At 59.3% G+C, this 24,826-nt stretch overlaps 2 protein-coding genes across 5 annotated transcripts in view; one reads left to right on the top strand and one right to left on the bottom strand.

Annotated features, from left to right (window-relative positions):
* Positions 1 to 368: 368 nt before the first annotated feature.
* Positions 369 to 3,103, bottom strand: LOC138806171 (uncharacterized protein C8orf90-like). The gene is made up of 2 exons (XM_069991715.1): positions 2,998 to 3,103; positions 369 to 826 (listed from the first exon to the last, which is right to left on the bottom strand). The coding sequence occupies exons 1-2, from the start codon at positions 3,062 to 3,064 to the stop codon at positions 369 to 371; spliced, it is 525 nt and encodes a 174-aa protein (XP_069847816.1). The 5' UTR covers positions 3,065 to 3,103.
* Positions 3,104 to 7,006: 3,903 nt separating this feature from the next.
* LOC138806358 (maestro heat-like repeat family member 5) overlaps positions 7,007 to 24,826 on the top strand; it is a 35,298-nt gene continuing 17,478 nt past the window's right edge. For all 4 annotated transcript variants that reach the window (XR_011365819.1, XR_011365818.1, XM_069991847.1 and 1 more), the window contains exons 1-15: positions 7,007 to 7,149; positions 12,822 to 13,006; positions 13,921 to 14,066; positions 14,662 to 14,790; positions 15,982 to 16,141; positions 16,708 to 16,751; positions 18,078 to 18,185; positions 18,434 to 18,550; positions 18,911 to 19,030; positions 19,729 to 19,875; positions 20,193 to 20,315; positions 21,288 to 21,367; positions 22,374 to 22,509; positions 23,821 to 23,916; positions 24,210 to 24,314. Coding sequence is in view for 2 of the 4 variants with exons in the window: in XM_069991847.1 (XP_069847948.1) it covers positions 7,133 to 7,149; positions 12,822 to 13,006; positions 13,921 to 14,066; positions 14,662 to 14,790; positions 15,982 to 16,141; positions 16,708 to 16,751; positions 18,078 to 18,185; positions 18,434 to 18,550; positions 18,911 to 19,030; positions 19,729 to 19,875; positions 20,193 to 20,315; positions 21,288 to 21,367; positions 22,374 to 22,509; positions 23,821 to 23,916; positions 24,210 to 24,314 (1,713 nt within the window). In the remaining 2 variants the exon portion in view is untranslated. The remainder of the gene's footprint in view (positions 7,150 to 12,821; positions 13,007 to 13,920; positions 14,067 to 14,661; positions 14,791 to 15,981; positions 16,142 to 16,707; positions 16,752 to 18,077; positions 18,186 to 18,433; positions 18,551 to 18,910; positions 19,031 to 19,728; positions 19,876 to 20,192; positions 20,316 to 21,287; positions 21,368 to 22,373; positions 22,510 to 23,820; positions 23,917 to 24,209; positions 24,315 to 24,826) is intronic.

The raw sequence follows: 24,826 nt of genomic DNA, 5'->3' as shown, positions 1-24,826 counted from the left end.
TGCGGGCTTGCCATGGGCAGCAGCCTCTGCCTAGGGTTTGTCTCCTGCGGAGGGGTACAGAGGCTCACGGGAGCCATTTTGCCTTGGCAAAGTCTTCGACCCTCGTGGGGATGGGGGGGGGCGCTGCGGGGAGCGGGCCTGAGACGGGCCCATTCCCTGGGATCCAGGAAATCCCGTGCCAACCTGCAGCTGGGGCCCGGGGACCCATCGGGTGGTGGGAGCTGAGGACCAATCCGCCCGGGGCTCCCCTGGCCAGGTCCCTCGGCGTCGCCCAAGTGCGGCGCAGGCCACGCGCGGTCCACCCTCCTACCCCACACCCCGGCGCCCCCCGCAGAACGCGCGCCAGGCTCGGGACCGAGGCCGGGGCTTTATTCGCTGTCGTGGGCCGGGGTCGCCGGCCAGGCGGGGCGGCCGGGCTCGGGGCCGGGCGCCAGCAGCAGCAGGCCCGGCGGCCCCGCGCCCGCGCCCGCGTAGCTCAGCGCCAGCCGCTCCAGGCGCCGCTTGCGCTCGGCCGCCTGCGCCGTGGCGTGCAGGGGCCGCAGCAGCGCGGGCGGCGCGGCGCCCGGGCCCCGCAGCAGGAAGTCGAAGCCCGTGCGGTCGCGCGGGTCGTAGAAGAGCGGCCCGAGGGCCGGCTCGGGCCCCGGGGGCCAGGCGAACGGGAAGGGCAGCGTGAAGTCCTCGGTGAGCACGCGGATGGCGAAGTCGTCCTCCTTGCCCAGCGCGCGGTAGGCGCGCCCGATGCCGCGGAAGTGCGCCTCCCAGCGCCGCGCGTCCCCGCCGTAGATGTCCGGGAAGCAGGGCTCGGGGCCCGGCGGCGCCGCGGGGCCTGGCGGGGCGGAGGGGGGGCGGTCAGCTGGGCCCTCGGCGTTCCGAGGGCATCTGGAAAGAGCCTCCCGGCATGGGGGGTGAAAAGAGAAGACCACCCAGGGGTAAAGGCCACCTGGCAGCGGGCCATAGTAAGGCCAGGCCCAGAACCACAGGATGGACAGATGTCCCCTGGACAGGCTGCATCCCGAGCGGCCACGAGCTGTCTGCTGCATGTCCACCCCGGGCCGCCCCCAGCCCCACCCCCCACCCCCCGCTGCGCACCGGGCAGCCAGTCCCGTGCGGGGTCTGTGCACACTGGGCAGTCAGCATGCCTGGCTGGCATCTTTCCTGCAGCTGTGAGAGCCAGAACGATTCCTGTACCACCCATGGGCCTTAGTTTCCCCTTCTAGAAAATGACACCCACAACCAGGCACTGTGCCTCAAGTCTGTGATCCTAGCCACTCAGGAGGCTGAGATCTGAGGATCCCTTGTCTCCAGGAAACTATTCAGAAACAAAGGCAGGAGTACAGCTGTGGCTCAAGTGGTAGAGGGCCAGCCTTGAGTGGAAAAGCTCAGGGGCAGAGCCCAGGCCCTGAGTTCAAGCCCCACAACGGACAAAAAAGAAAATAAAAGGGAAGTTGTGGCTGGTCCCCATGCCCCGTCTCGGCCCTGGGCACAAGAGGACAGCTCCAGGGGAGGCTGGGCTGGTCCTGGTCCTGCAGACTTAGGGGGCAGCAGGAGGCCAGTGAGTCTCAGGCCAGTGGTCCAGGTGAGGGCAGCTATGGGGGAGGGGGTGAGAATGATTCCCACTCAGGCTGGAGTCTTTGAGGAGCTGGGGCCAGGCTCGAGGGAGACTCCACTGCCCTTCTCTGTCCTTGACACTGAGGCCACCAGGGCGGGCCCTGGAGCGTCCTTCCCACACCTCACCCCGCCCTGCCCTCCCCCCTGCCACCCACCCGCTCCCAGCCAGCCATCCTGCATCCACTCATCCTCCCGTTCATTCGTCCTCCCTCCCCTGGCCGGTCCGTCTGCCTGGCCTCGGCCATCCCATCAGCATAAAAGCCCGCTGCTGCGTCCTCCCTCTCGACCCCACTCCCTCTTCGCCCTGCCCTACTTCCCTGCTCCTCATTTAGAGCAAAACTCTGCCAAAAGGTCATTGCTCCTCACCACTCCCGTTCTTGCCTCCCATTTGCTCTTGAACCCACTCCAATCAGGCTTCCATTCCCAGCCCTTCCCCAGCGCGGCTCCGGTCAAGGTCACCCGGGGCCTCCTCGCTGCTGGTCTGAGGTCAGCACTCAGGCCGCCACTGATGAGACCCAGGATAGGCACATGACCAGCTCCCCCCAGGTTCCTGTGCCGCCTCCCCCCCCCCCGCTGGCCTGGCCAGGGCAGAGGGCCGCAGTTTTGTTCCCCAGCACCTCCCCAGTGGTGTCACCCACTCCCATCACTCTCCATACCCCCTCCCCAGGGGGACCCCTGGCCCCCTGCGCCCCTCTGCTGGCTGATTTAGGGGCACTCTGGACTCTGCCGGCCCTGCCCGCCCCTCTCAGCTGCCCCGTGTCTGAATGGTGGCTCAGGCGGGGGAGGGGACAAAGAGAGGCAGTGCCAGGCTGTTTCTGGGAGAGGGTGGGCAGGAGTGGCAGGGAGCCCACCTAGTGGAGATGCCAGGTGCCAGCCACGGAAGAAGAGAACCCTGCTGTGCCCTCCACGCAGGTGCAGGCAAGGGTGGCAGCCCGTGGGGGGGGGGCTGGGGAGGGCATGTGCAGCAGAGCCAGGCAGCAGGGAGTGGGGGGACTGCACCTGAGGGCCACCGAAGGAGAACTTGGAAGAGAGGAACCCAGGGGCCTGAGTCAGGGTGAGGAAGGGCTCCATGCGGTGAGTGGAGAGAGAGAGGGGTGGGGAGCGGGGAGGCCGGGAGCAGGGAGGGCGGTGTCCCCAGAAGGCTGGGACCTGAGGCCTGAGCCACGCGTGGAAGGCCAGGTGGGGGGGACCGTATCCCCTGGGAGAGCAGGAGGGTCCCTGGGGAGGGAGCTGGGTTGATGCTCACACCTGGCCCCGCCCGCTGCTAGGTATGCTATGCGGGTGTGACTGGGCAGAGCCCCTGCTGAGAGATCATTGGCTTTTCCCTGACCCCACAAGCTCAGAGGCCAGAGGCCCTGGGACCCCCGCCACCCCACCCACACGGCTCACCTGTCGTGATGGGAGGAGGAGGGGGCAAACCTGTGGGGCTGAGGTCCCCAGAGCAGGGGGAAGCCATGTCAGCGGGAGAGAGCCAAGGCTTCTGTTAGTCTGGCTGCCCCGGAGACCGGAAGGGCCTTCTGTGGAAAAAAGAACCTTGAGCTTAAAGGGACCCCACCCAGGGCCGGGCATGGTCATTCACACCTGTGATCCCAGCCATGTGTGAGGCTGTGAGTAGGAGGATCACAGTCGGAGGCCAGACCTGGGCAAAAGTGCAGGATCATATCCAGAAAATAAAGCAAAAAAGGCTGGGGTGTGGTTCAAGTGGTAAAGCTCCTGCCTGGCATGAGGCCCTAAGGACTGCTGGGGTGTTTTGTTACTGCAGCCACGCTGACTGATACTGCAGCCTTGTGGTAGGAAGGGGATTTGTGCACCACTGGGGCTGCTCACCCCTCATTTCCACACCTCCACACCGCTGCACAGGGCTCTGCAGGCAATGAGCACACCCTCCACGGCCAGCCACCTGCCGCCTCCATGCTGCCTCCCAGCTCCAGCCCACCAGGAAGTCATCTGCCTAACGTCCCAGACTCCATGTGTCCTGAGGACCTGAGTGTATCTGAGTCCAGGGCCTCAGCCCAAGCTACACACTGCCCACCTCTGAGCCCAGGGCCACAGCCCAGGCCTTGGTGCTCCACTGAGATTCTGGGCTCCACAAAGCAGGAGGTGAAGAGGCCATGTTACCATGGAGACACTCCGGGATCACTCTGATTCTCCCCTCCCTTCCTCAAGCACCTCCTCTGGTCCCCTCAGCCCCAGGGGAGGACTGACGTCTCTTTCCCCAAATGATCCACAGTCCATCTCTGACACATTCAGCCAGGCTGGGGTACACTGTGGAGAGGAGGTGGCAGAGGCTGGGGCCCTGAGCAGGGCCGTTGCTCACTGTGGCCTGGATATCTATTAGCACCACAAGCCTCAGTTTCCTTCTCCATGAAACTGGAAACAGCCTTGCTGAGGTGGTAGGAAAGTACAGGGGTCCAGCTGGTGCTTGTGGTGCACACCTACAGTCCTAGCTGCTTAGGAGGCTGAGATCTGGAGGCCTGTGTTCCAAGGCCAGCCTGGGCAGAAAAGTCTGAAAGACACTTATCTGCAATTAACTGCCAAAATGAAAGACTGGGGATGTGGCCTGGTGGTACAGCACCAGCCAGCAAGCCGGTGGACCAAGAATCCTGAGTCCAAATCCCAATACTGGCACACAACAGAAAGGAGCTAACAAGAAGTAGGCCCTTGGAGAGATGATTCAGGGTTTAAGATGAGCTCAGCCTGGCCGATCCAATGCCCCACCCATGACACTTCCCACCCGGATGGAACGAGTTTACGTGCCCCAAGCCCAAGGACAGCAAGGCTGAGACGGGACTCGATCTGCTACTGAGAGAGAAGACTGGGTTTATTGTAGACACACGACTGGGCCGTGTCTGGCTGCCATGGCTGCCTTGTTGATGGAGCCCTGTGCCTTTGGGCCCAATAATGCTCAGTGCGGCAGCTCTCCCTCTCGGCTGGGAATGCTCCACTGGTGCCTGTCCCCTTTCCCGTCTCCACTCATCCCAAGAGGAGCACGAGGCTGCTTCTGTGTGCTGGCTGGTGATTGCACTGGAGTCTCAGAGTCTAGATCCTGCTCCTGATCCTTCTAGATATCTGCCCAGGGGTGAGATTGCTAGTGTTCATTTTTCTATACCTGCCCCTCCATATTATGGCCCTACCACGGGAGGGTTCCCTCTGCACGTGTCCCTTTGCCTTGTGTGTTTGTTGGTCTCGCCGTTTGTTTTATTATAGCATCCTCACAGGTGAGAAGTGATGTCTCACCGCGGTTCGACCTCATCTTCCTTCCCAGGTGGTGAGTGATGCCGGGTGCCTGTCCGTGGACCGCCTGTCCGTGGACCCGTCGGCTGTTTGTCTTGTTTGGAGAAGTGTCAGCTCTGCCGTCCGCCCCTCTTTGACGGGTTGCTGTGCTGTCTCCCTGGAGGTGCGGTGGCTTCCTCTGCCTTCTGCCTGTTGACCCCTGGCAGAAATGGGGTTTGTCAATGCTTCCTTCCAGCTTTTGCAGGCTGGGTTCCCTGCCGGTTGTTGTCTCCCTGGGTATTTCTGCATTATTCGCTTGTGCTTTGGGTTTCGCCTGTGCTCTGGCTTTCTTCTAAGAGTCTGATCATTTCCAGTCTTCATTTTAGGTCAGAGGGGATCCTCATGTCCCCCGGGGAGGAGTCGGTGGTGGGACCAGCTGGAGGACAGACACAGGTACACAGAGCCCCTCCTGTCCTGGCCAGCGGGTGTGTACAGTGCCCCCACCCTCTGTCAACTTCCCCAAGGGGTCCTGTGCTTAGCACCCACAGCACAATCAGCACCAAAGTAGCTTCGAGGAATCCGGGAAGGCTTCACAGAGGAGATGCCCGGGCCGGCCTCCGGGGATAAGAGAGTGCCACGAGTTTCCTAGAGAGGAGGAGGGCACTACCTGGGCGGGGGGCGGGGGGCAGGAAGAGCTGTACAGAGGCACCACAGCCAACTCCAGTGCCCGGCCTGTCCAGGCTTGCCCTGCGGTGGCCGGATGCCAGGCCTGCAGCCCACGATGCCCCCTCTGCCGGCTGGTGGGAAGGAGGTACAGCAGGGCCACCACAGGGGCTCTGCCCGGCCCTAGGCCCACACCTCTTCCCACGGCGCCCTCGGCCACCAGTCCTGTTTGGGCCCACAGCACCACCTGCCGGCCGCGGGGGGAGGTGAGCGGGGAGCCAGGCTGGTGGGACGGGAGGCAGGGTGGGAGGGGTCCGCCCAGATCTCTGGGGAAGAGGGTACCAGGTGGTGTGGGCCTGCTCCTCACCCTGACTTGTTTAGGGACCTGGGCCTGGCCCCTGGGTAACCTGGGCTGGTTTATGACCCTCTCCAACACCAGCACAGCAAGTGCATCTGGTTTCTAGGTGACCTGAAGCCGGCAGCCTATGTCCAGCAGAGGTGGGGGTGCTCACTGGTTCCTGAGTGATTTGCAGGGAGACTGGAGCGCGGCCTGCCTGGCCTGGGCTCTTCAGGGGAGGGGAGGGGTGGGGTTGGGCAGGGCAGACCAGGCCTCAGTGGGTGTCCCACTGGCCCCTTCCCACCCCAGAGCATGCGCGCAGCCCTCTCCCGCGTCCAGCCTCCACGAAGCTCAGCTCACTTAGTTCTCGGGCCTGTGACTTACTGGAAACTTCTCCTGACTTTAAAATGTGTTTTCTTTGAGAAAAATCTGCCTCACTGAGGTTCAGGCATGAACTGGACAGGACATCGGGACAGTGGAGGGCCCAGGATCAGAGTCCCTTCCACCTTGGGCCCCAGGGAAGGGTGGAGCCGCCCCCTCCAGAACGGCGCCTGCCCGCATAGGACTCTTCTCCCTCCCCACAGACACAGAGACTAAGGTAGATCCCTGCAGGACCTGCTCACAGAGGAGCGCCCTGGAGCACAGGCGGTCGGGACTCAGTGTCTGGGGCCCAGCAGACTAGTCCTCCACCACCTCTGCCCCACCAGGCACCAGCCCGCACAGCCACAGCGCTGTCACCTTGGAGAGGCCTTGCTGGGACGGGGAATCACAGTCCCCTGCCCGCTGGGCACTGCTGGGGTTCTGTACCCCCTCACTACGCAGCCTAGGAGTTGGCAGCTAGGCCCCCATTTTCCAGATAGGGAGACTGAGGCACAGAGGGGCTGTGTCCAGCACCAGGTCACAAAGGTGGGGCAGGGTGGGCTGGCTGTGATTTGGGGTGGCTGCCCTCAGCCCCACATGCAAGGGGGGGCACCTCCTGCGCTCAGCCAGGGGCAGCCGAGTCCCAGAGGAGGAGGCAGTGGACGGGGCGGGTGGGGGGGACTCCCACGGGCACCCCACCCCAACAGACATGTCCTAGGAAGGGCGCCATGGGTACTGGAGCTCATTGTGAGCTCAGAGTGAGGTCAGAGCAGGCCAGGGCAAAAGAGGGACAATACCCAGAGCTAGACCTGGCCCGCCGGGTATGAGGACAGCGCTTTGTGCCAGGGATGAGGTCGGGCTCCGCGAGCCCCCCGCTGTGCACCCCACCTGGACAGACAGCATTTTAAGAGGCCACCCAGCCTCACCTCGGGCGAGGGGACCTCACCAGCCATGGCGGACAATCCCAGGTCGGCCCAGGCTCCTGCCCCAGCCTCAGGGGTGGGCTGGGGTGGGCTGGGGCCGGGACCACGTGATTCCTTCCCAGTGATGGTCTTCATTGTAAGTTCAGGGCTCTGGCACTCTGGAAATGAGTGCTGTGAGTTCCTGGCTGCCAGGCCCGAGGCTGGGGCTGGGCCACTTCGGGACAGGCTGTGCTGTAGGTGGTTTGTTTTCGTAGCTGTTCCGGTGGGGGGAGTGGGAAGGGGGGCTCCCAGAAGGACACCGCAGCCTTCTGTTTGTTGCTTTCATAAATCAAGCCACTGCTCCACATCTGTGCAGGTGGAAGTTGTGCCTGAGCCAACGCCCAGGCCGAGGCCCACAGCCACAGGTGTTCAGCTTCTAACTCCTTAGTACCAGGGCGGGGCCACAAAGCCCGCCAGGACTGCGAGTGAACACCCATGCTGCAACTTCCCTCCCCGGGCTTGGTGTTTCTGCGTAGTGGTTACCTGTGTTTTGTTCAGATGCTTGTGATTTGGGTTGATTTGGTGTTGATTTGTTTTTGTACTGCAAATTGAATTCAAGATTGGTGCTTATTAGGATGGTCCTCTACCACTTGAGCCGCATTTCCTTTTTTTTTCCAGTTGTGGGGCTTGAACTCTGGGCCTGGGCGCAGTCCCTCAGCTCTTCAGCTCACATCGAGCGCGCTACCACTGGAGCCTCAGAGCCACTTCTGGTTTTCTGGTGGTTAATTGGAAATAAGAATCTCAAAGACTTTCTGCCTGGGCTAGCTTTGAACCACGATCCTCAGATCTCAGCCTCCTGGGTAGCTAGGATTACAGGCGTGGCTCACACTGCCTTTTTGCCTTTTTTGTGTCAGTCCTGAGGCTTGAACTCAGGGACTTGGTGCTGTCCCTGAGCTTTTGTGCTCAAGGCTAGCGTTCTACCACTTAGAGCCACAGCCCCACTTCCGGTTTTCTGGTGGTTCATTGGAGGTAAGAGTCTCAAGGACTTTCCCACCCAGCCTAGCTTCAAACCACAATCCTCAAATCTCATCTTCCTGTGTAGCTGGGATTATGGGTGTGAGCCACTGGTGCCTGGCTCGCCTTATTGTTTTTGAAGTAGGGTCTGCTTTTATGCCCAGGCTGCAATCCTCCTATTTGTGCCTTTGCTCAACTGCTGGGATGGCAGGTGTGTACCTGTTCCCAGCAATGGTGCTTCCTCCCATAACAGGGTTAACAAGTGCCGCCATGCCCACCACCAGTCAAGAGGGAGTCCTGCAAACTTTTCAGCCCAGGCCTCCCTTGAATCCTGATCCCCAGCACGTCCACCTTTCCAAACAGCCGGGATGATGGGCTCAAGTTGCCACACCTGGCTAGCTTGGTTTTAAGACGTCTTTGTGTTCTGGATATAATCCTTTATCAGACGTGTGACTTGCAATCATTTCCTCAAAGTCCACAGCTTGTCTATTCATTTTTCCAGGCTATCTTTCAAAAAGCACACTTTTTAACATTTTTATTAAATCGAGTGTATTCATTTCTTTCTTTAATGGGCAACGCTTCTCGTGTCACATCTAAAAACTTCTTTGTGTCACTAAGGTCACAAAGATTTCTCTCCTGTTTCCTTCCAGAATTTTCCAGAGTGTAGGTTTTTCCTTTAGCAGTGTGCTGTATTTTGAGTGAGCATGTTTGCAAAGGATGACTGGGGGCTTATTTTAGCATGTGCAGATCCCATTGTTGTGGTACCGTGTATGGAATTCTGTTTTTCACCTTTATCAAAACTAGTGGCCAGCCAGGTGTCAGAGGCTCACGCCTTTCATCCTAGCTACTCAGGAAGCTGGAATCTGGATGGCCACAGTTTGAAGCCAGAAAAGGCAGAAAAATCTGAAAGACTCCCTCTCCAGTTAACCAGCAAAATGCCAATCTAGAGGTGTGGCTCAGGTGACAGAGCACCTGCCTAGCCAGCATGAGTTCAAACTCCAGTAAGGTCCCCCACAAAAATACATCGTGTGTTCGGGCTGGGAAGGTGGCTCAGTGGTAGAGTGCTTGCCTTGCATGCTCGAGGCCCTGGGTTTGATTCCTCAGCACCACATAAGCAAAAAGAAAAAAGCCGGAAGTGGCACTGTGGCTCAAGTGGTAGAGCGCTAGCCTTGAGCTGAAGAGCTGAGGGACAGTGCCCAAGCCCAGAGTTCAGGCCCCATGACCGGACCCAAAAAAAAAAAAAATACATCGTGTGGGGCTGGAATGAAGCTCACAGTACGCACGATGATTGCCTAGGGTGTAGGAGGTCCTGATTCAATCCCCAGCACCACAAACAAACAAACAATTATATCTGCTGATGGCTCTGAGTCTTGTTTGGGATGTTGTGTGATTCTGGAGTCAGGAACATCTACCTCGTGGAATTAGCTGGTGTGGTTCCTCTCTCTTCTGGAAGAGTTGTGTAGGATCTGTATGATTTTTTTTCCTTCTTCCAACAGTTGCTAAAATCCAGACCCTATTGTTTCTGCAAAGTATTTTGGAGAGTAATTTTCGTACTATTCTTGCAACTTAAGTCTTAGATGAGGTTTGGTGAGTTGTAGCCTTAAGGAATTTGTATGAGTTGTCAGTGTTTTTGCCCTAAGGTTACGTTATACTGTTTCCTTATTATTGTAATAATGAACCACTCTTGCATTATATTAGTATTTTATCTCCTCTTTTGTTTTTGATTTTTTTTTTTTTTTTGTCCAATAAATGCTGCCGGGCAGGCGACCTCACGTATCAACAAGCTTTGGGCTCCTTGGTGTTTCTGTTTTCGTTTTATTCATTTCTTTCTTGGACTTTAATTTGTCTCTTTTGTTTGTTTGTTTTAAAGGTGGGATTCTAAGTCATCATTTTCCGACTTGCATTTTTTTTAGTTTGTGTTTAAGACTATCAATTTTCCTCCAGGACATTTTAGTTTCTGTTTTGTCCCATTGAAGATATTTCCCTCTCGGTGACTTCTTCTTGACCTTTGGGTTATTTGAAAATACAACATTTTGTCTCCAGGTCCCAGGAATGTCCCACCTCACTGTTACTGACTTCTAAATTAAAGTGGTGCTGTGGCTCAAGTGGTAGAGCAGTTGCCTTGAGCTGAGTAGCTCAGGGATAGTACCCAGGCCCAGAGTTCAAGCCCCACAACCAACAAAAAGAAAAAAGAAAAGATGTTTCTAAATTAATTCCATGGGGGTTGGAAATTGTTCTTATTTGACTTGAATTTTTACAAACTTAGTTGGCCTTTTACAGCAGACAATTTGGCCTATCCCTATATGTGCCAAGCATCCAAAAGGACATGGTTTTTCCCGATGGAGAGTTCCAGCAGCACGGAACACCTGACATTGTCCCTCGTGTCCTTCAGGGTTATCTCTTCCCCAACTTCACCAATTGCCAGAAAGTGGTACTGAGATTTCCCGCTGTGGCTGCTGATGTGTCTGTCCGCTTCTTCTCTGGACCTGCACTCTTTGCTTTGTGTACTGTGAGGTCCTGCTAGGCCGTGCATGAGCTTTTATAATGATTATCATCTTGATAAATTACTCCTTTATGGCTGTCATAGTATTTAATCTAAAATGTCTCATTTGATATGAACAAAGCAATATCAGTTTTCTGAGATTGTGGGTAGGGGGCTGTATGAATATCTTTTCCAGTCTCTTGTTTTTAGTCAACTGGTATCCGCTGTGCTTTGATGTTGTTGCTCTTTTATTTATTTATGGGACAGTCTTGCTTTGGAGCCCAGGCTGGCCTCAGACTTGAGACCTTCCTTCTCAGTGCTGGGATTACAGGTGTGCCACTGTGTGTGTAGCACACGTATCTTGCTTATGGGCAGTGACACCTGGGTCTCACTGTTTGTGGCCTTCAAGTCATTTATCGTTAGAGTGCCTCATTTGATAAGATAGGGTCTTCATCCCTGTCCTCTGTTGGATTTGTTTGTATTTGGTGTTGTTTTACTCTTGGCCATCGGAGAAAGTTCGTAGCATGCAGTGCTGGGTAGTGCCCCTTAGAACACAAAACATCTTAACATTCAGATCAGTTTCTCTCTGGCCTTGTGCTGTGTTGCTGTGTTTGTTATAAATCTATAGCATCATTTGTTTTCTACTTGGAGAACATTGAGAAATATTTTGTGTTCACCATTTCTCCATGCGCACCTGGAGCGCAGCCACCCCCAGCACCGGCCGCCCAGCAGGCCTGGGGTGGACTCGGAGGGGTCACAGGAGGGTGGCACGCTCTGTCCCTCCTGCTGTGTGCAGGGTGTTGTCTGGGTGTGGCAGGTGGCGCGTGTCTCCCTGTCTGTGTCCCCTTCTGTTCCCTCAAGAACCTGCTGTCCTCCTTCCTCCCTTCCATGCGACTCTTCCCTTCGGCTTTTTCTGGACTTCCCCTTCTCGTGGGTTTTGGGGCAATTCTGTTTCGCTGTGATTGGGAACTCGGAGTCTCCTATCTGTGCATTTCTGGTTTCCACCACAACTGGGGAGCAGGCAGACACATGCTCAGGCTTTCAGACTCACTGCCTGGTCCTCCCCCCGACACTGATGCCCTCACACTTCACACCCTCTCACACGCGGTCACACACGCACATGCTCAGTTGCACAGAGCTTACACACACCTTCACGGGCACACAAAGACGTCCTCACGCCCTCTCACGCATGCTCACACTCATAGGCACACACATTCACGTGCATTTTTGACTTGCCTAAGACAGAATGTGAATCTGATCCTGGTTCTCAGCTGTGGCTGGGAGCATTGGCATCGTGCATCATTTGTGGGACTGGGAAGCATGAGCCCCACAGGCCCCTTGAGGCCTGGTGAGGGGGTCTGGGGTCTGAGTTCATGGAGGAGGCCTACAATGCAGGTGCTCACCAGCCCTGGGCTTGGGGTCCCTGAGGTCTCTCCTCTTGGTAGCACAGGACCATGGGCAGGGTCTGAGGTCTCTCCTCTTGGTGGCACAGGACCATGGGCGGGGTCTGAGGACTGCCCCCCGGGTGGCACAGGACCATGGGCGGGGTCTGAGGACTGCCCCCGGGTGGCATGGGGACCCATTGGTGGGGTCCCAGTGATGACTCCTCACGGATGAAAGGTAAACCTTTGGAAACGCCACCTCATCTCCACCTCATCTCCATTCACTGGAGTACCCCAGGTTTCCTACACAGGATTCACCCCCAGGAGCAGGTGAAGTAAGAGCTGAGCGTGGGAGCTGGCCTGGTGGCTGCCCCAGAACCCCCTCTGTCTCGGTCTGAAGGAACCCTTTCCCCACATTCTCAGGAGGGGGAGCAAGGGCAGGGGGGCACAGCCTTAACACCTGCCCCACCTGCTCCCACAGTCACCTCTTCTCCTTCGACAGCCCCCAGGACACCTGGGCAGCCAGAGGGGGACAGGCGGGCCCTGTACCAGCCTGAAGAGCCAGGCCCTAAGTGCCCCCATGCCAGTGAGAGCGAGAGACATGCACCCCAAGCACCCCATGTCCCCACACCTGCCTGTCACCCCCTGCCGGGAAGCCAGGCCCCGCCAGGCACCAGGCAGCACTGTCTACTCTGCATGGCCAAGGCCTCAAGCCCGGCCCTGCCCCCCCGGGACCCAGCCAGGCCACTGGACAGAAGGGCGGCCACGTGGAAGGACATTGCCACGTGTGCATGTCCCCAGCCTCTGCACACATACAGGTGCCCACAGATGCTGACCCCAATGCCCCTCTGCCATTGTAGGACCTCCTCCCACCTGGACATGTCCTCCCAGGAGTCATCGGGCAGGCCGAGGGTTCCAGAGGACTACGTCTGCTGGGACAGACGCTCGCAGCCCACAACCATCCTGCTCTGCAAGTCCAAGAGCAGCCAGGCAGCTCTGGTGCCCCAGGAGCATCAGAAGTTCATGGAGGAGGCTTACAATGCAGGTGCTCACCAGCCCCGGGCTCGGGGTCCCTGCAGGGGCTGGGCTCTGGCTGATCCCCGCGGAGGAGAGCTGCGGGCCCCTCCGGGACCTCGGGGGCGGCGGGCAGTGTGGCTACAGGACGCTTGCGGCAGGGTTCCTTATACTCTTGGCATGTCCTGCCTCTTGATATGCCTTCCAAAACCTGAACACCCGGTCCCCCACCCCATACACCCAAGTCTCAGAACCCCAGTGTAGGCCTGGCCCCCTCTCTGGAATGTTTTTCTCTTTGTTCAAACACCAGGGAGTGTTGGATTAACTAGAAGATAGAAGGCTCAAAAACCAGATGGATAGAGCTAGGAAGATACAGATGAATTTATGAATGGGAGGGTGGATGGATGGGTGGACGGATGGTGGATGGTGGATGGATGGATGGATGGGTGGATGGATGGATGGATGGATGGATGGGTGGATGGATGGATGGATGGGTGGATGGATGGATGGATGGATGGGTGGATGGATGGATGGATGGATGAATGGTGGATGGATAGATTTAAACATGGACGTAGAGTCAGTGGTTGATGGATTATGAGTATGTAGGTGCATGAATATAAAAATAAACAAACAGATGGATAGGTACCTGGGTTGGTAGACAGTTGGATAGACACATGTGGGTGGATAGACAGGTGCGTGGGTGGATGAGTGTATGGTGGGTAGGAATGTGGGTGGATGTGTGAGTGGGTGGCAATGGAAGAATATAGCCTGTATCTGCTGGGACAGATACCATCTGCGCTCGCTCTCATCCTGAACCCCACAAGGACCACCTGGGCAAGGGCCCAGGGCTGCCATTCCCAAGCCTGCCCTGCCCTCCTGCCAGCCCTGCTGCCCTGTGTGGCATCCTCACAGCCCAGCCTCCTTATGCCTTTCCTCCACCCTCAGCCATCTGCTACAAGATGCTCCGGGACATGAACAGCTCCGACCCTCTGCACCTGAAGTATGTCATCAAGAAGATCAAGAAAATGGCTCAGGGGTGCCCCAGCCTGGTGTTAGAAACCATCCACGACTACCTCAAAGACAATCCAGAGGTGGGCTCCAACCCCAGGTCCTACAGAGAGCAGCTGCATAATCTGGGGGCAAAGCGTAATCTCCTCCTATGCTGAAGTATGGAGTGGAAAGGGAGGGAAGGTGGGCCAGCCATGCTGGCTACACCCAGACCACTTGAGAGAGGCTCTGATCCTCACAGTGGGGAAGAGATTCGTCTAGTTCAGAATGGATGTGTGCATGACTGAATGGATGGGTGGATGGATGGGTGGGTGGATATATGGATGGAGGGATGGAGGGAAGGGGGAAAAAGGAGGGTAGATAGTAAGGTAAATGGATGGATGGATGGATGGATGGATGGGTGGCTGGCTGGATGGATGGATGGTTGGATGGACAAATGAATGCCTTGCCTTTGAAGATAGAGTTCTATTGAATCTGGAGAGAGAGACACACTCCTTTCAGGTCTGCTGCGTTCGGGCAGCGGGTGGGCAGGCAGGCATTCTTCACAGGTTACCACCAAGTGAATGGTAACTGCAGCCCCTCTGATTCCTTCCCTTGGCCTTCCTGAACCCCTTGCACCAATGTTCCTCATAACATCGTGACATCACCTGCACCATCGGACCCTTCTGCTGTTCACAGATCTCCAACCGGCACAAGTTCCGGCTACTCCAGGTCCTGGAGACTGTCATTGGAGCCAGTGACTCCCTAGGAGAGATCTGGGAAAAATACTACACACAGTTGGCCCTGGAGAACATGACCAAATCCACGGTGAGTTCCTCACACCCCATTTGGGGACCAGCCCCCAACCAAAACATGGGCACCACATAGCACACAGGGCTATGGAGGACCGGGGCCAGTAGACGCTCTGGACAAAGCCTCAAGACTTACGGCTGGTCAGGGTAGGTAACAGGAATGATAGCACAACACCCGTAGAATAGTCATATCTCTGAGGTGCGGGACCTTGGCTCTTTGCTCTTTGCCCTGGCTGTGCTCAGCCTCTGCTATAGGAACAGCAGGTGTCGCGGCAGTGAGCGGGGAGGCTCAGGATGGGCCTCGTGCCCTCCCCACAGGTGCTCATAAGCCCCCCGCTTTACTGAAGAGACTAAGGCTCAGTTGGGAAACTTGTCTAAGGGAGACGCCAGCTGGTGAGCAGCAGCTGTGACCAGTTTCCTGAGCCCCAGGGAAGCCAGAGAGGCCTGGATGCGAGTGACAGCCGAGGAAGGGCCCAGGACTGTAACCACATCACCTCCTCCTCGTTGATCTCTTGTGTTGGGTCAGGATGGAGCAGGATGGTGCGATCCTCAGATCTCAGCCTCCTGCTTACAGTGTGAGCCACCCACACCTGGCTCTAAATGTAGATTTTAGATGAGAGCTTTTTGAAAGCGAAAGTCAGATCAAAGTCACCATGTCCACAAGAAGCCCTTGCGGCCACTCCGCTGCGTAGCCTGCTGGTGTCACAGGAAGATCGATCCTGGGAGGAGGGCCTCTGCCTCCTGCACCTGCAGATATCAGCAAATGGGGCAGAGCCCTGCGGCCCCTCCCCGTGGCCTCCACCAGCGGGAAGGAGCTGGAGAAACACCAGTGTGCTCTCTGAGAGGAGCATCGTGACCGCCCCGCTCCGGGCACACTGGACAGGGCTGGCCTGGCCCAAGGCCCAAGCAGGCCAGGAACTGCTCAGCTGGGCCAGACACTGGAGCCTTGCCAGGCTGGCTGTGTGGGCAGACAGGTTGAACAGGCATTCACGGCGACAAGGGATTGGAGAATGTGGCGTGTCCTGTGCAGCCTGGAGGTCCCCACCAGGAGAGGTGACCTCGGCCGGGGACTTTCAGCTGTTGTCTAAGCACAGACATGGGAATGCCAACAGCCTCCATTTTCTTTCCAAAAGAATGGGTTGATATAGCTACTCTGTGCAAGTCTATTCTTACTTGGGGCTTCCTTGCTGCCCCTGCCCCTGCCCAGGAGCTGGAGGACGTGTACCAGGATGCAGCCAGCCACGTGCTGGTGGCCATCTTCCGGCACTCGTGGCAGACAGTGACCCAGCAGCTGGAGACGCATCTCCTCAATAGTGTCTTCCCGCACCGCAGCCTGATCTACGTGATGAGCAAACTGTCATCTCAGGGTGCGCACTGGCATGGGAGGGCCGGACAGCTTACAGAGAGGGGCTCCCGAGCACCCATGGCAGATGAGACCAGCTCAGCGAGTCGGTGTGAGGCTAGGGTCAGCCAGCGCCCACCCACCCCAACGCTACAGTATCTGACCACCCCCATCCCCACCACCACCCCGCCCCGCCCCGCTTCTGCCACGTCTGTTCATTCATTTACTCTCTGCCTACAAGTAGGTGCTGGGCAGAGCCCAGAGAAGTAGACAACCCCAGGAGGGAGTGGGAAGACGGGCCGCCATGTGGGGTCACACAGCAAGGGACACAGGGACACAGTCCTGATCATCTTCCTCCTGCCTGCCTGCCTGCTCCCAGGGAGCCAGGCTGAAGCAAGGCTGTAGGCATGAGGGCTGTAGGTATGAAGACTGTAGGCGTGAGGACTGTAGGTATGCAGGCTGTAGGTGTGGGGACTGTAGACATGAGGGCTGTAAACAGGGCTATAGGTATCGGGACATAGATATAAGGGCTAAGGTGTGACAACACTAGGCATGAGGACGGTGGTCCTGGAACCTCTCCTTCTCCCACAGAGGACGAGGATCAGAGGAAACGCTGGGAAGAACAGCTGGCACAGGTAGGGAGGTCAATAGCAAGCAGAGGGCAGTGCTGGGTTCAGAAGTGAGAGGGGGAGGGGAGGGAAAGCGGGCGGGGGGGGGGAGGAAGAAAAGGGCAGGGCGTAAGTAGAAGGGAAGAAGGGGGAGAAGGAGAGGAAAAGAGGTGCGAAGGCAGACCCCAGATTAGAGGTTTGCAAATAGCATGGCAAGCGGAGAGATGGTTACTGGAGAGCATGAGAGTTGAATCTCGGTCTGTAGACACTTGTCACAGAACAAATAGCTTTGCCCCTATCCTAGAGCTGGATATGCGACTAAGGGAAGCCTGAAGAGATTCAGGGACCAGAGCCGGGACCAGCACAGGAAGGAAGCTGATGGGGGTGGATGGAGAAAGTGTCAGTCAGCCCCGTCTCTGGCCCTCCGCCCCATGACAGGCTTACTTACAAACCTCAGAGAGACACGGGCCATAGCAGGTGAACTGCAGCGACCTGCTTTTCATTTCTGTCCCTCTGTTTCTTCACTAACAAATGTGGGGGAAGCCCCATGCAAAACTCTGCTTAATTATTATTACCTCCAATATCACTTCCACTGTCATAACATATACCAGTAATCACCTTCATCATCATCATCACCTTCACCATCACTTTGGTTATCACTACCCCCCAAAAGGAGCCAGTTATGACAACCTTGCTTTCCTCAAAATTAAAACTTCTGCTCACCAATGGATGTACAGGAACCAAGGATATGCCCGGCTGTTAAAGTCCTGGGAAGTGGGTGGTCACTCTGAGACATGGGGGGGGGGGGCGGCCAGTGATGTTACAGGACATGGACACAGCACACACACCTAGAGGTTCAGGCCCGTCTCCAAGGTGGCCTCTTGATGTAGTCAGGAGATGGTGACTTAAAATGCATCAGGTGACTGCTGACAAGCACAGAGTTTGTTGGCAGTGAACTTCTTTAGAAGTAGGAGTCCACCCTAAAATGCTGATGCAGTCACTCTTGCGGTCCCGGGATTCTGCTGGGAATGCACGGCAGGTGTGCTTCCCGGGCCTTCCTGCCGAGGGCCATCTTCAGACAGCACCTGGCACCTGTCCAGCGTGGGACCCCAGCCAGTTCTGGAGACTTGCTCAGTTGGTACCTGACCTGCAGCCACCCAGGCTCCTGGGCTTCCTGTGTGCTCTGAGCATATCCACCGGGCCAGTGGAGAGCTGAGGGCCACACAGGGGAGCTGGATCCCAGAGACCCAGAGGAGCAAGTCAGGGGTTGGGGCGCTGAGCTGGTGCCGGCCCCAGCACTCGGGTGAGAGAGCGCGCCCAGGCCCGGCCTGCCCCTCCCCTGTCTGCTCACAGATAGCCCTCAAGTCCAGGCAGTTCCTGAACTCAGACATGTGGTTCAAGGAGATGCAAGAGGCACTCACCAGGCCCGGGTGGGCCCCACAAGAGCAGCCTCCTGAGAAGGTGAGCCCCCTTCCCCCCAGCAGCCCCTGACATCTGCACTCCATCCACATCCCAGAAGGGAACAAGGCTGTGTAAGGGTGGGCCTGGGCCTGGACTCAGTTTCCCCCACTGCCCCCTTGGGTGGGCTTATTCCCGACACAGGGTAGGATGGGAGGGAGGGCACTACCGAGGTCAGGGGGCTGCTCAGAGGAGGCGGCAGGCCAGGCCAGGCAGGTCAGCTCAGGACGGGATGCCCAATGCTCCGCCAGGCCTTTCTGTTCACCTACTATGGGCTGATCCTGCAAGCAGAGGAGGACAGCACCATCATCCGAACGCACCTGTGGGCGCTCCTGCAAACATCCCATCAGCTGCCCAAGCAGAGGGAGGTAGGACCCAGCCCCAGCCTGGCCCCGGGACACCCTGACCCTGTGCTGAGCCTGGTCACCGACCAACACCAGGACCCTGACTGGTCCCCAGCTAAGCCCTGGCCCTAGTCACAAGCGGAGTGCTGATTTTTATCACGAGCTAGGCTGGGACCCTAGTCCCGCTGAGCCCTGCTCAGCGCCTGACCTCTGATCCTGTTGTCGAAAGCCCCTGATCTCACCCACAGCTTGTGTCCTCTTGCCTGGCTCAGAGTTGCCAGTCCTGTGGGGCCTGGGGGCGGTGGCCTGGGACGGGGCAAGGGGCGAGGGGCGGGGCCGGGCCTGCGTGGTGAGGCTCTGCCCAGGCCGCTTCCCTCCCCACAGGGCATTGCCCTCACCACGGGCTTGGCCGCGGCGCGCCACTTAGACGATGTCTGGGCCATCCTGGACCAGTTTGGGCAGAGCACGCCGATGAAGTGGAGCCTCCACAACTTCTCCTCAAAGGTGACCGCCAGGGCCTCTGCCGGGGCTCCAGGACCAGACCGACTCTCCACGAAGGCCAGGGCCCCAGACTGGGGGTCCAGGGACAAAGTCAGGGGCACGGGCTTCAGGCCATGGACCCTGATTCCAGCCCTACCTGTAGCCCTTGCCTCTGCACCTCCGTCTCCCCCTCCTTCCTCCCGGCCCACAAGAGCCCGGCACGTAGCTGCCAGCTTCCCTGACAGGGCTGGGGATGCTGAGAGGCGGGCGGAGCACAGCCCTGCAACTGCGCCCCTGCCCCCACCTGTCAGCAGCCCCTGCTGGCGCTCACAGTGTCCCAGCCCACTTCCTGGGAGCTCCTGGGCCCCAGGAGCAGAAAGGACCTCACACAGTCTAGAAGGGGAGGCATCCCAGGCCTGCCCAGCCCTGCACTCTCTGGGGGTCACCTAAGTGAGAAGCTGTCTCTCTGGGTGTAGGTACAACCCCCAGTCCCCTTCCCAGATGAGCAGCCGGGCCTCCGGCCAGGGTCAGCAGAGCCAAGTGCCCTGTGTCCAGCCTTGGCAGCCCGTCCATGGCCTATCCCAACTACCCAAAAGCCTGTGTTTTCCTGACATAAACTGAGGTCAACCCCCTCTGGATGGCCAGTTCTGCCGGCTGCCCCGGGTGCCCGGGAGGAGGGCTCCCGCCAAGCCTGACCTCCGTCTGTATTCCCACACATGCAGAAACTGGAGGAACCACAGTGGAAGTGGGCCAGCAGCACCCTCCTCCTCGCCTATGGCCAGGTGGCGGCCAAAGCCAGGACCCACATCCTCCCCTGGGTGGACAACATCCTGTCCAGAATGGTCTTCTACTTCCGCTCTAGCACCTGGGTATGGCGACCACACAGCCCGAGTCCCACAGCCCCCTCCCCTTACACCCAGCCAGGCCCAGCCTCCTATTGGCTGCCCCAGTCCCCGCCCCCTCCTCCCAGAATCCTCTGGGCTTTCATGAGAAAACCCACACACACACTAGAGAAACCCTGGACTTGTTCCCGGTGGGGTGGGGACACGCTGGGTGGCTGCAGGGCCCCGTCTTCACCAGCCGCCCCCCAGTCACCCACGCGTTAGGGTTTCCCTAATTCTTGAAGAAAACCCACGTGCCCGGGCTCAGTCTGACCCGCCCCCTGTCCTGGGCCTGCGCCCTGCAGGACGACGTCCTGAAGCAGAGCTTCCTGACGGCCACCTCCACCCTGCTGGAGGCCATCCACCGCAGCGAGGGCGCCCACAGCTACGAGCTCTCCCAGACCGGCGAGCTCCTCGAGTGTCTGATGGTGCATGCCGGGGGCGGGGGGGGGGGGGGGGGGTGAGGGGGGGAGGGTTAGAGGAGGCCCTTCCCTCGGGCCTGCCCCCTCCCCCCACAGGCCTTCCCATGGGCCTGCCCCCTCCCCTCCCCCCAAGGCCTGTCCCCTCCCCCCACAGGCCTCCCACCTTCCCATGGGCCTGTCCCCTCCCCTCCCCCGCGGGCCTGTGCCCTCCCCTCAGGGCTGCCCCCTCCCCCGCGGGCCTGTGCCCTCCCCTCAGGGCTGCCCCTCCCCCCGAGGGCCTGGCCCCTCCCCCCAGGGCTGCCCCTCCCCCCGAGGGCCTGGCCCCTCCCCCCAGGGCTGCCCCCTCCCCCGAGGGCCTGGCCCCTCCCCCCAGGGCTGCCCCCTCCCCCGAGGGCCTGGCCCCTCCCCCCAGGGCTGCCCCCTCCCCCGAGGGCCTGCCCCGTTCCGGGGCTGGCCTGCGGTGGCGGGTGGGTTTCTATGATAGCTCTCACCCTCCATGACCCCAGTGACTGGTTCTGACAGCTGCCCTGAGCTGACCAGGCACCCGATATTACAGACAATGCCACCATTCTGCACCACTGGCCGGGATCCTGCCCAGCCTGCTGGGGGTTGGGCCTCACTGACCACCACCCCTGGGGAGGGTGAAGAAGACAGGAAGGAGCCTGGGCAGTGGTGACCACAGCACTGATGAGCACTGTTGGGTCCTGGCCCCTGCGGGCTCCCGGGCCTAAGCTTAGCCCACCTGGCTTCCCGTGGGGCCTGTCTATGACCAGCTGGGAGGAAACTCCAGGCTGTCAGGAGAGTGAGCAGGCCCTGGCCACTGGCACATGGTGACCAGGATTCAGACCTGGCCTGTCGGACTCCAGAGACCAGATGCAGAGGGGAACAGGGAGCACTGGGCAGCCGGGCACTGGGGTCTCAGGTCAAGAGACACAGTGTCACAGCAGAGCAGGCCACCCCTAATCCATGGACTTGCAGGTCCTGATAGAGAAGGAGCCCCAGGACTCGCTGTGCACCCACAGCCGCCAGGAGGCCATCAACATCGCCACCAGCCTTTGGTAGGCTGCCCTGCCCTGCCCTGCCCTCCCCTGCTATACCCAGGCCTCTCTCAGCAGCTGTTCCCCGATGCTAAGCATCAGATGCAAAGGTAGAGCAGCCACTCCTGACAAGGCCCAGACTAGGTAGCATCTGGCCGGACAGACATACAAAGAAACACTGAGTCTAGACCCCAGCCAAGCCCAGGGGAAGAGCAGTCGGGGTTGCAGGTCCCAGTTCCGCTCTCCACGGTCGTGGAGGGGAAGAGCGCCAGGCCCCCCAGAATCTGAGCACCCAGGGAGTTCAGAGAGGCCCAAGCGCTGCCTGCAGGGGGCGCAGCTGGCAGCACCTGGGCAGGTGGCAGGGACAGCCGGATCCACTCAGCCTGGGTTCAAACCCCACTTACCCCCCTTAGGCTCAGCCTCCCTGAGCCCCTGTCTCCTAATTCACCATCACACACACAGCTGTGGAGCAACCATGGTGTGCCAGGAGCCACCTGGGCTCTGAGGGCCTAGTTCTGAGCCAAGAGGGACTGTCCCTGTTCTCTGACCCTTAGGGAGGAGTGGCCGGCACACAGAACACACGCAGGGCTGAGGACATGGCTGGCAGTGAGTCAGGGAAGGGAAAGAAATCCTTACAGGGTTGTGTTCTGTGAGACTTGGCCTGAGGCCAGCCAAGCTGATAGGCGAGTGCTAGCTGTCTGGGTACCTCATGAGCCCGGAGCTCCTCCAAGCTCCAGGACACAGTGTCAGACTGCCCAGAAAGGGCTGTGGAGAAACGTCCCCGAAGGGTGAGAGAGTGAGGCCTAAGTGTCCTTGGCTGAGGGACAGCGAGAGCAAAGGCCCTGGGGCTGGCTGCGCAGGGACCAGCAAAGCAGATGTACGCAGGCATGCCCACGAGAGGCAGACAGCCAAGATCTGCACTGTCAGAGGTAGACGGGAGCGGTGCCGGTGCCTGAGGCCCTGGGTCCCCACACTGGGGTCTCCCTGTCCCCTGGTCTCAGACTGCCGCCCTCTGCATCCCCCACAGTGAGCTGAGGCCCCCCATGGGCACGGACCAGAAGTCACGGCTGCTGCGCACCTGCCTCCACAGTGTGTTTGCCCTTCCGCAGCCCGACAACCTGGAGACGCACACCTGCCATTCTAGGGAGCCACACAATGTACAGGTGAGGCCCCCATGGCCTCCCGGGCAGGGCATCGGCTCTGTCTGCTGTCCTGTCCACTTGGGAGAAAGTAGGAGGGTCCCTGGCCACACCACAGGCTGGATTGGGGATGGTAACCAAAGAGGATGAGAACAATGGGGTTGGAATGCTGAGACGCACAGTAGATATGCCTGCAGTGTCCCATAGACACCACCAGGGGGCACCTATGGCTGCCAGAAATAGCACTGACAGCGGCCTGGGCTGTCAGGGCTGAGGGCAGGGAGGCCTGTGCCCTGTGACCACCAGTAGGCGTCAGGCCCTCTGCAGACATTCTCTCACCTTCCCTGCTCCCGGGACTGGAGCTGCCCCCCCTCGGTCCCCATCACCTACCTCCGTGGCTCTTGTTGCGCCTTCCCAAGGCTGGGTCTGGGCTGGGTCTAGACAGACGTGCGCTGAGTGCAGCAATAACGGAGTGAGGTCCCTCCACCCAGGGTGGCAGAGCACCCCGCGATCAGACTCCGGTTAGCACTGAAATGGGGGCGCTGAGCTGGGGTCCTGCCTGCTCCGGTCTCCCTCTGCCACCCTCCTATGGAGGAACCTGGGCTGGGAGGTGAAGCTGCCCCCCTGTGGCCCCCAGACAGACAGCGGCTGGCGCTCAGGGGCTCTGCCGCTGGTGAGGCAGTGGGAGCGTAGGCTGGGGTTGATGAGCAAGGCACTGAAGAGCACAGGGCGCTGTGAGCGGCCAAGCCAGACCCGGCAACAGTGTCTATAAGGCACCGCACAAAGGGAAAATCGGGGCTCTTTGTGTGTGTGAGTCCTGGGCCTTGAACTCGGGGCCTGGGTGCTGTGGTTGGGATTTTGTGCTCGAGGTTAGTACTCTGTCACTTTGAGCCGCAGCTCCACTTCTGGCTTTTTGGTGATTTATGAGAGATAAGAGTCTCACAGACATTCCTGCCCAGGCTGGCTTTGAACCATGATCCTCAGATTTCAGCTTCCTGAGAAGGCATGTGCCACCAATGCCCAGCTTTTGATATAGCAAATGCAGGCCCTCCTAAGCCTGGGGCCCTGTGGAGGGGCCGGGTCACCCCTACACGGCCTGCCCTGCTAGAAAGGAGTCCACCTGGAAAGAAAAGCAAGAACCGTGGGCCTGGGTGGCCCCGCCCGCCTCCCTGACACCTTCACGTCCACCAGATGGGCCTTTCCTTGGCTTCCAGGGTACAGCCATGGGCTCCGGTGGGGTAGAGCCTGGCAGAACATGGCATCTGTAGGTGCTGTGCTAGACTGATGCCCTCATCCTCTACCCTCGGGACATGGCTGACCTCCTCCCTTGTACAGGCCCTGTACCGGCAGACCACGGAGGCCCTGGACCGCATGCTGCAGAGTCTCATCAAGCAGAACCCCACGTCAGATGAGTTGCACCTCCTGCTGTCGGTGAGGGCTGGGTGCAGGATCTCCTCCCCCTGTCCCCCTCCCCACAGGCCCAGAGGAGAGGCTGGCTCCACCCAGGTCACAGGTCAGGACCCGTAGGACGTCACCATGGAGCCATCCCGGGAAGGGCCCACAGGCAGAGGGCACAGCGGGGCAAGGCAACGGCCTGGTCCCCAGGTGAAGGGGCCGCTTCACCCCTCCCTGACATTTCCGGAGCCCTGACCGTGCCCCTCCATCCCTGGACATCACAGAGATGCCACCGGCCCCCACACCCTGACCCCCCACCCCCTCCACAGCACATCTACGTCTGGCTGACGTCGGAGAAGGCGCATGAGCGCCAGCGGGCTATGCAAACCTGTGTGTGCCTCCTCGAGTTCGTGAACCACAACCACTACCTGGACGTGAGTACCTGCTCCCCGCCCCATCACCTGGGCCTTCTGCCCTGGAGCCCTGAGCGCCACCCAGCCCCGCCAGGCCCCATGGCCGCGGGCACAGGGAACGGGAAGCAGGCTGTGGACCTGGGCAGAACGCTGGTCCACACACCTCGAGGCCCAAACAGATGCTGGCCGTCCTCCAGCCCCTCTTCTCACCTGTAACAGGAGGGATGAGATGAGGAGAGGATGGAAGGCAGCCCGAGGAAGTGCTGCTAGGCTGCAGCCGCACAGACAGGCTCGGGGAGTTAGCCACACAGGGAGCAGCCCCCACGCCTGCGCTTCACCCCCGCGGGCCTCCACACGCCAGGGTGGCTGCTGTCCTGGGAGCTTGCGATGAGCGTGTTCTCACTCAGATCGGGGCTGACCTCTCAGGGCAGCAGGGGGAGGGGACCAGCACCCTGCCTGGGGCCTGGGGCCCAATGCAGTGGTGGTAGGAGGGACCGGCACTGTGCGCACATGCCGGGACTTGAGTGGGAGAG

Source organism: Dipodomys merriami, unplaced genomic scaffold (assembly GCF_024711535.1).
Source record: "Dipodomys merriami isolate MVZ:Mamm:240054 unplaced genomic scaffold, mDipMer1.0.p SCAF_4, whole genome shotgun sequence".
Taxonomy (NCBI): Eukaryota; Metazoa; Chordata; class Mammalia; order Rodentia; family Heteromyidae; genus Dipodomys; species Dipodomys merriami.
Note: the sequence above shows the minus strand (reverse complement) of the source record. Positions and strands in the feature narration are given on the sequence as shown.

Excerpts from the sequence above, each read along its gene's own strand:
- LOC138806171 (XM_069991715.1), bottom strand. The coding sequence starts at position 3,064 with ATGGCTTCCCCCTGCTCTGGGGACCTCAGCCCCACAGGTTTGCCCCCT. Across the intron at positions 827-2,997 it reads TCCTCCTCCCATCACGACAG|GCCCCGCGGCGCCGCCGGGC; the intron begins GTGAGCCGTGTG and ends CCGCCCCGCCAG.